At 41.0% G+C, this 12,881-nt stretch overlaps 1 protein-coding gene across 3 annotated transcripts in view; it reads left to right on the top strand.

Annotated features, from left to right (window-relative positions):
• The first annotated feature begins 5,929 nt into the window (after window positions 1-5,929).
• Window positions 5,930-12,881, top strand: part of PRPF18 (pre-mRNA processing factor 18) — a 52,631-nt gene continuing 45,679 nt past the window's right edge. For 2 of the 3 annotated variants that reach the window (XM_033403431.2, XM_033403432.2), the window contains exon 1: window positions 5,930-6,135. In XM_033403431.2, coding sequence (XP_033259322.1) covers window positions 6,070-6,135 — 66 coding nt within the window. In that variant the 5' untranslated portion in view covers window positions 5,930-6,069. The remainder of the gene's footprint in view (window positions 6,136-12,881) is intronic. The other variant, XM_004278583.3, reaches the window with a different exon arrangement.

The raw sequence follows: 12,881 nt of genomic DNA, 5'->3' as shown, positions 1-12,881 counted from the left end.
GCTGTACAATATATCCCTGTAACTTTATTTTATACCTTTTAGTTTGTACCTCTTAATCCCCTTCCCCATCTTGCCCCTCCCTCTTTCCCTCTCCCCACTGGTTTTTTCTCTGTGTCTGTGAGTCTGTTCCTGTTTTGTTATATTCATTTGTTTGTTTTAGTTTTCAGATTCCACATATAAGTGAAAACATACAGTGTTTGTCTTTCTCTGTCTTATTTCATTCAGCACAATACCCTTTACGTCCATCCATGTTGTTGCAAATGGCGCTGGACTCACTCTTTATTCCATTCATTTTACATACCCCACTAATAAAACAGTATGAAAGCTTTGGGACAAAGAGAATGGAAGGGATGACCAGAGCAGACAAGAAATGTCAAGGAAGAAGGAAAGGGGACTGATGTGGTATATGGTCTGTCCCTCTCATCACTGGGAAAGTCCAAGAGAAAGAGATGTCAGTGGGGATTGTCCGCTGGTCTCTCAACCAGGGTCACTGCTGTTCACAAACGTACCAGGATCCAAGCTCTGCTTCTCAACTTTGAGCATCCTTAAATTCAGTTTCGCTAGTGTCACCAGCTCTGGAGTAACTAGCTAACGTTATTCACAGAAATGACTGATGTAAAAACTAGCATGCCGATTTAATAGTCTCCTAACAACTGAACCACAGGACCTGTGTCTACCGGTCAAAGCATTTCTTCTCTTTGCAGACGCGTGTTTGTGGTTTCCTAGAGACCGATCTTGGAGATGCATTTGTAAGGAAGTGAGGAAGGTAGGATTTGGCAGAGGGAGAAGCTGGACTGCAAGGAAGTGTCAACTGAGATCTGCTGTGGTCCTTGGGGGGCTGGGAGCTAAAATGACCCTTTAGAGTTGCCCTAAGTTGAGGCAATGGAGCTGGGCCTTGACATCTCCAGTCGGTCACTGGTGGTGGGCACCCCCTTGGGAGGGGCTGTAACCTTGGCTGAGGTAGGTCCCTGCGCCCTGGGTCTGTACCCGTGAGGGAGGCAGCTGTGTGTCCCCAGCTCCTGGCAGATGGGGGATGGGTGCCTTGGCCCTGAACAGAGTGTCTGTTCACTCTGTTCACAACAAACACGTTTGTTGTGAAATGCATCCTGGATTCAGAAACAGTAAAATGTGAAAAAAGTACACCTTAAAAAGGTAAATTCAGTAGTGTTTTTGGCATGGAGGTGGAAGCTAGACTCCTGGAAGACCAAAGTAGAGAACTGGAAATCCAGAGGCCGAGGCCTCTCCATTGTCTGTCAGTCATGATTCTTCTTGCAAACCTGTTTTACTTTTTGTCCTTGATATTCAAACTTTCTCTGCTGAATAGTTTAGCAAAGCCCACGTGGGAAGTGGGTAATGGCCAGTGCTGTGCTGGTAAATGTTTAAAAACTGGCCCCTGAAGGAAAAGAAGTAGGCACAGATATTCGTATAATTTTTACTGCTATAAAGGATATGGAGGACAATTTATAGGCAGTAATGAATGATACTGTACTCTTTATTGTAGATTCCATATAGCCAATTGATTCTCATAGAATGCTTTCATTGATTTTTTTAGAACTCTTGTGTTCCCAGCCAACCTATAGTAATAATTGATGAATGCGTCCAGCTTTGACATGAATCCTTACTTAAATTAATGAATAAAACAAAAGTGAAACAACAAAGATGCACGTCAGAACCTCACATGTTTGTCAGTGATGTAAGAGACTTTGTTGAATCACATAATAGTTTTCAAATCCTGGAAGAATATCTCCTCAGATCTTCGTCTTCTTTACTATGTAATGGCTATAGACACGATGCTTTAAATTTCATTTTTATCAGTGGTTCTCAAATGGGGAGAGATTTTGCCTGTCAGGGGACATTTGGCAGTGTCCAGAGACATTTTTGGTTGTCACAACTATAGAAGGGGTGTTACCAGCATCTACTGGGTAGGGTTAGCAACATTTCTCCTCCAGAAAAGAATTATCTGGCCCAAGGTTGAGAAACATTTATTAACATTTTTAACGTTTTCCCCATAACTTTTTAAAGCTTAGACAATCAACAAAACAATAAATCAAGTCCAGATTGGTAGCATTTGCCAATTTCTGTGGTGTAAATATTCCCATTATGGCTAATTTCAAGCTACCAACATGAGGTCCTCAACTGTGGCGTCAGGGAAAGACATGCAGTTATATATATTCAACGTTATATTATATTTCTACCACAACGGTGCAACAGTCATAACTAACTCCAAGAGCATAAATAATAGTAAGATGCAGTAATATAATTAGTAAGTAATAGATTCTGTGTATTTATTACCATTGTTTATAACATAATGTATTTAATTGTTAATAAACATTTAACTTTTAACCGTGGCTATGCTTAACAGCTGACTCCAAAATTCTTAAAAATAGAGCAGTGGGCTCTTGCAGGTCAGAATGGACTGGTCTGGCTCAAGCATGCCACTGGAACGGTTTCCACCACTCTCCAGGTCACACCTTCTGCACTTGCAAAGACTGACTCAATTCCAGTGTCAATTTTCTAGGGCACAGACTTTGGCCCGGATGAGGTCAGCTACCAGCCCACGGTGTGACCACACAAAAGCAGGCCTGTGAATATGGCTGGATCCAAATGGAGCCTGCATCTTCTATTTAGGAAATTTGTAGAAGCACCACTGTGAGTGGGCAGGCACCCTGAGAGGCCCCATAACAGTGCTGCAGACACTGACACAGCTTCCTGCCCCGTCCTGTTTATCAGGACTTCGTGCAAACCTACGTTCTGACTCATCTGCCCCCCGAGATTCCAAAATAATATATTAGATCAGTAGTTCTCAAAGTGTGGTCCCTGGATCCACAGCAAACGCCTCACTTGGGAACTTGTTCAAAAAGCAAATACTTGGGCTGCTCCACTGACCTTTTCTGGGGGATGGAGACCCCCAGACCGGGTTTCAAAAACTCCTCTGGGTTATTCAGAGGCATGTTGAAGACGGAGGGCTACTGTATGAGATTTAAAAAAAAATTTTTTTTTTTTGTTTGTTTTGGCCACGCTGCTTGGCTTGCAGGATCTTAGTTCCATGACCAGGGGTTGAACCCTGGCCCTGGCAGTGAAAGTGCCAAGTCCTAACCACTGGACCACCAGGGTACTCCCTATATGAGATTGTATGGCTTTCAAAAAAGAAGTTACATTCTATCCTTTAGGACAGCAACAAAACAAACCCAGATGGTCCTGAGTAAATTTGGTATTTCCTCCATTCTCCAGAAATGACAGATACTCTCTTAGGATGGGTTACTTCAACAGAAGAATAAGCTCATCAATCATATATATATATTGATTTTTACTATTTCTTCTTTTAATTCCTGTGAATACCTTAAATAGCCCCATACATGCTACTAAATTGTATTTATCTTTTATAATTTAACTTTTAGCTGGTAACGTCCTCAAGGGTAGGATGTATTTGGTTTAAGCCACAGAACTTAATATACCACAGAGCTCATAGAAGACATTTAAATATTGATTGAATAAGTATGAAGGTTAAAACAAATTCTCTTTTTTTTTTGTCTGATCCTTTGTTTTCCTTTACTGGCGCTATTTAAAATTTATCATACATAATTTCTAAAGTAGTAGTGCTGAAATTTTATAAAGAATTTCAATAATAATTAAATAAAACAGAAAATGACTGCTCTCTGGATTTTTTTTCCAGATTATGGAATTTGTATAATTATAGTATAAAGAAGAAGAATCACCAGGGTTTCCATTGACAGGTAACAATCTGATATTTGGATGTGTTTCCTTCCAATCATTTTTCTAGGTTTATATGCTTTTCTTACCAAATGGAGACTGTATGCTATTTTTCTAGTTTTGTTATCCTACTTTTTTATTAAACATTATGTCATGAGCATTCTCATATCACTGAATTTTTTTTGAACATATTATTCAATTGTACGTCTGAACTATGACTTACCTAACCATTCCCCCATTTACGACATTTGGATTGTTTCCAACATATCCCTTTTTACATAACTGTTGTGATGGAAGGGGTTGCATATTTGAAAAACGAATACGAGTCCTTAGAATCAGGATTGAGTGTTTCTAAGCTCACCTGGTCATCTTTTTTCCCCTTTTATATTGAAAAGCTTCCTTATCAGTTTTCTTGTTCAAGCACACAACTCTCCTATTCTTCCATTTCAGGCCCTTATCAGGATTTAAAGCACATGTTTACATAAACATCAAAATCAATGAACGTCTGAAATTTAAAAGGAGTCTTTTTACAGAAGTGACTATCTTCCCTGGTTTACATGAATTATATCTCCCATCCGGCCAGCTGTTCCTTCTTCTCTGTAAACTTCCATTACTGTTACAATCACCTGTGTCAACTCTTCAGGTTTTTGTGTCATAATTTCTAAACCCTAAATCAGGAAAAAGCTAATAAATTGTTATTTGCTTATTGAATTATAGGTGACTCAGGAAACAGAAATCCATGTAAGAATGTTACCATGTTTATTCGTTGAAGGAGTTTTTTTTTTTTCCAGTAAAAGCTTTCAAAAGCCCTAAAAATTAGCAAAGCATCTTAGCTCAAAGAGTGAATTAACTTCCTATGTTAATTTATTTCTGGCAAAAGTCAGATATCTTTCAGATGAAATATAACCCAACGCACATGTATACAATAAAAATACTTTGTAAATCGAAACAAACCTCTTTTATTTTGCTAAACCATGTCACCCATTAAGAACCGACTGAACTGAATAATATTTCTTTCCTTTTTGGGTAGGGAAAAGTAATGTGTCAAATATAGTTCAGTAATGACTGAACTAGAAATTTAAAAACAGCTTCAATGGCATAGAACCAAAAATAAATGCATTGTAAACAGTTTTTAGGTCTTTTTAAAGAATAAATTTATTTATTTATTTGTTTATTTTTGGCTGCGTTGGGTCTTAGCTGCTGCGCGCGGGCTTTCTCTAGCTGCTGGGAGGGGGAGAGGGGCTACTCTTCATTGCGGTGCGCGGGCTTCTCATTGTAGTGGCTTCTCTTGTTGCGGAGCACAGGCTCTAGGCCCGTGGGCTTCAGTAGTTGTGCCTCATGGGCTCTAGAGCACAGGCTCAATAGTTGTGGCACACAGGGTTTGTTGCTCTGCAGCATGTGTGATTTTCCCGGACCAGGGCTTGAACTGGTGTTCTCTGCACTTGCAGGCAGATTCTTAACCGCTGTGCCACCAGGGAAGCCCCAGTTTTTAGGTCTTTTAAAAATTAAAATCTCTGATATAATTTTTTCACCAATTTAATATTGCTTCTTGGGTTGGACTTAAAAAATGAAAATCTCTGATTACATCTCCAATCATCTCACTGAAAATCTTGATTGCTGAACACGTGACCAAAGAGATCATCTCAGTTTCCTGGAGTAAATGTTCAACTATCACCAAGATATGTAAGCAATCTAGAACTCAGGGAGGAGAGACAACTCTACTTCTGAAATGACTTAAATGGATGTAATTGCCTAAGTTTACTGGAAGTTTCACAGGCTAGCAATGAACACTATACTTTTGAGCTAGTATTATTGTCCAGGGTTTTCTCACTCCAGCACATTGATTTTGGCACGCAGGTAACTTCAGGAACTCCGACGTGGACTTCTCGTATAATAAGTAAAGATCTGGCATTAATGAACATAATTGAGGTGTTTTGCTAAGAAGCTTTCGCACCTGACCTAGCAGGTACAAGTAGGTATAATAACTTTTTTCTCCTTTTAAAATTGAAGTATAGTTGACATAGGTATATAACTTATTAAACAATGCAGCATCCATTTAGAAGACTCGTGTTTCAGCCCACGTTTGTTCACGTATCTACGGATGGGAAACTACAAGCGCGCTGCCGGAGGGCGCCGCCAGGGGCGCTAAGCCTCAGCGGCTTCGTCAACAACAGGCGTCCTGGGGCGCTCTTTCCTCTCGCTCACCTCAGCTTCCGCCGGAAGCGGCTCTGTCAGTTGTTGCCCTTCGGTATTTAGGCTCGCTATGTGTAGTGGGTTCTCGGCGGCTGGCTGGATGAAAAGGCTTGGTCCAGGTAGTCGGAGAGAGAAGAAAACTCGAGCTTCATCCTGGGCAGCGAGATGGACATTCTGAAATCGGAGATCCTCCGGAAGCGGCAGCTGGTGGAGGACAGGAACCTGTTGGTGGTGAGGATCCTTGGGGTCGTGGGGCGTTGGCGACGGAGGAGCTGAGCGTTTGCGTGGGGGAGGGGAGTCTGGGGGAGGGGAACGGTACTGAAAGGGTCCTTGCCGGATGGGGTTTAGCCAGAGCCCCGCCGCTACCCCGGAGCGGCTCCCTCTAGACCGCTGTGCCCTTGTCAGTCACTTGGGAGCCTTTGGGATGGAGGTGTGGGAATTGCAGGAAAACCCGAGATTTTGGCGATTTCCCCTACCCGCCGCCTCACCTGTCCCTTATCCCCGTTCCCATCTGCCGGTATTCTTCGGACGTGCCCCAGTTTTTCTGGCCGTTCACTTCTGTCGTTTTAGGAAGGGTTTGTGTTTTATGTATACTTCCTGTTTTGTCACACAGGATATTACAAAGATGTGGTTCAGGACCAAGACTTAATAAAGTTAATAATTTTACTACTTTATCAAGGAGATAGTTAAGTGAAACTGCCGCCCCTCCCCCATTAGTGCTGAGCATTGAAGAATCAGTGACAGCTGGTAGTTTAGTGCTATTGTCTTGATTCTTGTGAAGCATTGCTTTTCACCCTTCGTATAAATGGGAACAGAGTGAACAGGCAAATAATACCTTAGTACTGAAAATAGTTCTGACCTCACGGACCCTCTCAAAGAGTCTCAAGGACTCCAGGGATCTTGTGGACCACACTTTGAGAACAGTCTGACTTAGGTCTTTGGATGTCGTGTATGATTGATGTTTATGATGTAGTGCAAGTAAGTTGGGATTGTTAGCTTGGCAGATGGCAGCTTTCATAATCATTGAAACTTTAAAAACAATTAACAAAGTGGAGCTAATTAAATAGAATGTTATTTAGCAAATGCGCGGGAAGCTGGGGAGAGAGCTTGTCCATAGCTGTAACTTGATATTTTCATCTGTAACTCAGGGGCCTTTTTCTTTTGATGAGTGGTTTCGGAGTATTTGAAAAAGCTAATTTAGATGTTGAAATGCATAGTGGGTGTTAGAGCCAGGTGTTGAAATTTAAAGTGCTTTAGAGGGAGAATTGAATCACGAAGAGCTCAGCTCACTCTCAGGGCTTACAGTGCTGTTAGCATAATCAGGTTCTTTGTCATGGATATAGACCAGCCTTTAAAAATGATCAATTACAAAAACACTGATTCTACATAATTGTTCTTAATTTATCATCACATATAAACTGTTTTTCTGGGATGTCTTTCATTTTGTAATTTGATAGTAGATTTAATTACTCAGATAACCCTGGCCAGAAGGTAAGATTGATTTCCCAATTAATACCAGCAAAGGAAATACATGAAATGGGGATTAAAATACTGAAAGTCATAGTTCTGGTAATATTAATAGTAATCTGCAAAGCATTATGCAGAATGCTTCATATCTCATACCTCATATAATTTGTACAGCAGTCCCATAAAATTACTGCTACTCCCATTTATAGATGAGGAAATTGAAGCTAAAAGAAGTTAGATTGATTTACAGAATCGCACAGCTAGCAAGAGATAGAGTCTGAATTTGAATCCATCTCTCCCACTCTAAAGCTTGCTCTCTTCACCACTAGACAGGCTGTTTATTTATCTCCACCCTGTGAACATAGAACTAGTTTTGATAGGGTTGACCTAACGATTAAATTACTTAAAATTAAATTAACATGTGAAAAGCACCCTAGTATGCTTTCTCATTTGAGCTTTATAACAGCTCTGCTTGGTGCATAGGGCAGTTAGGATGCTCTTTCCACGGATGACGAAGCCATCTTTTTTTTCACTGCCCTAGCCACAGTAAGAAATAAATCTGTATTTTCATCAGATACATATGAAAAAAGTTTCATGCAACATTTCTTGTCTTAACTACATGTGATTCTATCATATGTTTCACTGTTTTAATCCATCCTGTTTCATTTTGAAAAACAATTCTGGTTGGGGGTCAGTGAGTCCTTTTCATTATCCTTTTCTGTAGCTGGGGAACACCTGTTTCTGTTGTATTGTTTTTCCAGAAGCGCCACCTCCTCTTTGGTCATTTGTAGTGATATCCCAGCTTTTTTTTTTTTTTTTAAGCTTTATTGAACTATAGTTGATTTGCAATGTAGTGTTTAATTTCTGCTGTGATTTCTACAGCAAAGTGATTCAGTTATACATATATATTCTTTTTCATTATGGTTTATCACAGGGTGTTGAATATAGTTCCCTGTGCTATACAGTAGGACCTTGTTGTTTATCCATCCTATCGATAGCATGGTGTCCCAGCTTTTTATTGTTAGTCTGAGAGTTGGATAGTAAACACTCAGCTTGTGAGAGCCCCTTTGTTAACCTCCTGTCACCTGTGCTAAGTGCTCTACGTGATGTAACTGCTTGGAGGTAAGTGTGGTGTCTGTATTGCTAGAATGCCAGCGCTTTGGCGCCCCGGTGTTGGTGAGTCTTCATTGAACTGCAAAGCCTCATTTATGTGGAAAGCCAGGCTACTGCAGGACTCAGTGGGGCTTAATTAGCAGTTTTATTAGTTGCAGTTTTGAGCATGGACTTTGTGTAGAATTTTAGCTTTGTTTTTTTCTCCAAAATTTTTTGAATATTTCCTATATTCAAGATACTACGCTGTGTGCCACAGAGGATTTTTTTTAAAAAGTAATGCTTGGTCCTTTTCTTTAAGGAACCTACTTTCAGTTTTACAGAGAAAAGAGAAGCCATCAGGCAAGAAATTCCTCACCTTTCCCCTGTTAAAGTGGATGAGATATTGGCTGTATGTTGGGTCAAACCTACCACTTACATGTTGGAGCCCAGCTCTCATCTTTTGTAGCATCATCAGAATCTGCATAGCACTTGTCTCCTTTCTTTCTGTGTCTTCAGTCTCTACTGGCTTATCTCCAGCAGCACTGAGACATACACATCTCTCCCATCTTTTTTTTTTTTTTTTTTTTTTAAAACACAGCTGTCCTTTTTCTTTACAGCCAAGCTTCTTCTTATTTCCTACTCACTCCTTAACCTGATTTCTACCTGACAGTTGCACTGAATCCATCCTAATCAGGGGCCGCAGTGATTTCCATGCTTTCTTAACCTCAGCAGCATTTGCACTCGGCTAGTCCACTTTCTTTTTTTTTTTTTTTTTTGCGGTACGCGGGCCTCTCACTGCTGTGGCCTCTCCCGTTGTGGAGCACAGGCTCTGGATGCGCAGGCTCAGCGGCCATGGCTCACAGGCCTAGCCGCTCCGCAGCATGTGGGATCTTCCCGAACCGGGGCATGAACCCGTGTCCTCTGCATCGGCAGGCGGACTCTCAACCACTGCGCCATCAGGGAAGCCCTGGTCCACTTTATTCAGTCTTCCCTTGACGTCTCTTACCCCACAGCGTCCTGTTTTTCCTTCTTCTCAGGCTGCTTATTCCTGATCTCCTTTACAGGCTTCTTCTTTTTTTGTTTTTTTATTGTTTAGTTTTTATCCCTTAAATGTTGGTTTTCCTTAAAGTTCAGGCCTAGGCTACTTTCTCTTCACACGGAAAATTCTCTTACATTAATTTCATATTCACCTCTAGATTTCAGTTGCCACCTGTAACGGGTTCTTAAGTGGAGCCTTTGGATGGACTTCAGAGTATCCATCAGTTCCTTGAAATATTATAAAAAATTTAGCATGTATGTATACATGTGACCCCTCTTCCCCTCCTCCTGTTGATGATATTATTAAAGGGATATTTGGGGCTTCCCTGGTGGCGCAGTGGTTAAGAATCCACTTGCCAGTGAAGGGGACACGGGTTCGAGCCCTGGTCCGGGAAGATCCTACATGCCACGGAGCAACTAAGCCCGTGTGCCGCAGCTACTGAGCCTGCGCTCTAGAGCCTGCACGCCACAACTACTGAGCCCACGCGCCACAACTACTGAAGCCCGCGTGCCTAGAGCCCGTGCTCCGCAACAAGAGAAGCCACTGCAGTGAGAAGCCCGCGCACCACAACGAGGAGTAGCCCCCTCTCACTGCAACTAGAGTAAGCTGGCACGCAGCAATGAAGACCCAACGCAGCCAAAAATAAATAAATAAATTTATAAAAAAAATAAAGCGATCTTTGACAAAAAGGTCAAGAACCAGTCATTTCTGGGCTGGTGAAAATCTCTGTGCCCATTTATCCCTACCACCAATCAGCTGTTCCAGTTCTAAACCTGTTTCATTTATTCAGGCCTTTGAACTTGCCTTTCTTCACCCTTGTTCCTTGCTTTGCTTGCACGGTCTTCTGTAATCCTCTCCAGTGCCTCTTTCTTTAGTAGTCATTTAGGAGCCTTTCATGTTTTTTTGGTATAGTCAGAAAACAGTGTGGTAGGGAGTTTGTCATGTTGATACCATGTTTTGACATCTGCAAAGAAGATTTATTTTCCTCAGCATTTCACTGTGAAAAAATTTAAATGTACCGAAAACTCAAAAGAATTATACAGTGAACACCCATATGCCTACCATCTAGATATTGCGATTAAACCTGCGATTAATATTTTAATATATTTGTTTTATCATGTAACTGTCCATCTCTCCATCATTGTATATCCATTCATCAATCCATCTAGCAATGCAGAAAGTACTTTTACCTCAGAATAGTAAAACAGGCAGAACATTTTAGGGTAGTGGAAGGCTGCTTCTCCACAATTTGACGAGAGGCACCCACAAGCTAAGTCATTACTGTTTCACATCTCACAGATGAACCATAAAAGGCTGGGAAACCACTTGAAATGGCCAGAGGTGAGGCGGCTCTTCTGGAACAGCAAATCCATAGACAAATGTTTTCCAGCTGCAGACAGGGTCATGAAGACAATGTACTGATCTTTATGCATTTCAGATTAATTTACAGACATTGATACACGTTACCCCTAAAATGTAATGTAACATAATTGCCAAAATATAATTTGGCGTGTATATCATTGACTAGTGTTCAGTGTTTGTTTATACTTTCTTTGGTGTGTCAGCAAAATTTTATGTATGAAGAAATACACAAATCATAAGTGTACCTACCATTCAGTGAATTGTGACAAATGCATATGCCTGTGTATCCCAGTCTGTATCAAGATACAGATACTACCCTCGTTCCACCTTCCAGTCAGCCCCTCCCCCAAGACTACACTGCTGTACTGATTTCTTTCCACGGTCCCTTGGTTTTGCCAGCCCTATAACTTCACGTAAATGGGATCATACTATGTACTTATATGACCCACTTTGTTTAATGAGAATAATGTTTTGAATTTTATTCATGTTGTTGCATGTATCAGTTGTTTACTCCTTTTATTGCTGAGAAGTATTCCGTTATACAAATAGACCCAGTTTGTTAATCTGTTCTTCTGATAATGGGCAGCTGGGCTGTTTCCAGGATTTAGCAATTATGAGTAAATCTGCTGTGGACCCTTTTGTGCAAGTCTCGTGTTTTCATTGCTCTTAGGAAAATGCTAGGGAGTGGAATTGCTATGTCATGGTGTACATTATGGGTTTAGTTTTATAGAAATCCACCAGACCTTTTTCCAAAGTGGTTGGACCGTGTCACACCTTCACTAGCAAAGTAAAAGGGTTCAGATCTTTACATTGTGTCAACAGTTTGTGTTGTCAGTCTTTAATTTCAGCCATTCTGGTGTATGTAATAAGCCAACTTACCAATTTTTCATGGTGATTGTTGACCGTATCCTATCTAGGCATATAAAATAGTATAACCTGTTGGAAAACAGTTTGGTAATGTCTTAAGAAGAAAACATAGGCCTGCTACGTGAACGAGCTATTCCACTCCTAGACATTTACGCAGGAGAGTAAGATATTCTTTTTTTAAATTAATTAATTATTGGCTGCTTTGGGTCTTCATTGCTGCACGCAGGCTTTCTCTAGTTGTGGCGAGCGGGGGCTACTCTTCGTTGCGGTGCTTGGGCTTCTCATTGCGGTGGCTTCTCGTTGTGGAGCACAGGCTCTAGGTGCGCGGGCTTCAGTATTTGTGGCACGCGGGCTTCAGTAGTTGTGGCTCGTGGGCTCTAGAGCGCAGGCTCAGTAGTTGTGGCTCATGGGCTCTAGAGTGCAGGCTCAGTAGTTGTGGCTCGCAGGCTCTAGAGCACAGGCTCAGTAGTTGTAACGCACAGGCTTAGTTTCTCCACGGTACGTGGGATCTTCCCGGACCAGGGATCGAACCCATATCTCCTGCATTGGCAGGCGGATTCTTAACCACTGCACCACCAGAGAAGCCCAAGATACTCTTATTATAAGAGCTAAAAGCTTTATGGTTTCATGTTTTATAAAAAACAGTTAAAATTTTTTTTGAATCAGTTTCTTTGTATGATGGGAGGTAGGGGTGTGGTTTATTGTTTTCCATGTGATTATCCATTTGTTCCAGCACCATTTATTGAAAATATTTTTCTTTTCCCTTTGGTTGCTTTTGGCATCATCAAAAATCAGTAATAGTTTAACTGTGGCTCCGTTCTGGGTGCTCTGCTCCCTTGTCCTAATCTGTTTGTTGATCCTTATGCGTGTGCCACACTGTCTCGATTGCTGTCGAATTCTGGTGAGTTGTAATGTCAGGCAGTGTAAATGCTACCACTATTTAATTTAATTTTATTTTTATTGAAGTATAGTTGCTGTACAATATTATGTAAGTTACAGGTATACAGTACAGTGATTCACAATTTTTGAAGGCTGTATTCCATTTATAGTTATTATAAAGTAATGGCTCTATTCCCTGTGTTGTACAATACATCCTTGTAGCTTATTTTATACCTAATAGTTTGTACCTCTTACTCCCCTCCCACTATAT

This window comes from Orcinus orca, chromosome 2 (assembly GCF_937001465.1).
Source record: "Orcinus orca chromosome 2, mOrcOrc1.1, whole genome shotgun sequence".
NCBI lineage: Eukaryota > Metazoa > Chordata > Mammalia > Artiodactyla > Delphinidae > Orcinus > Orcinus orca.
Note: the sequence above shows the minus strand (reverse complement) of the source record. Positions and strands in the feature narration are given on the sequence as shown.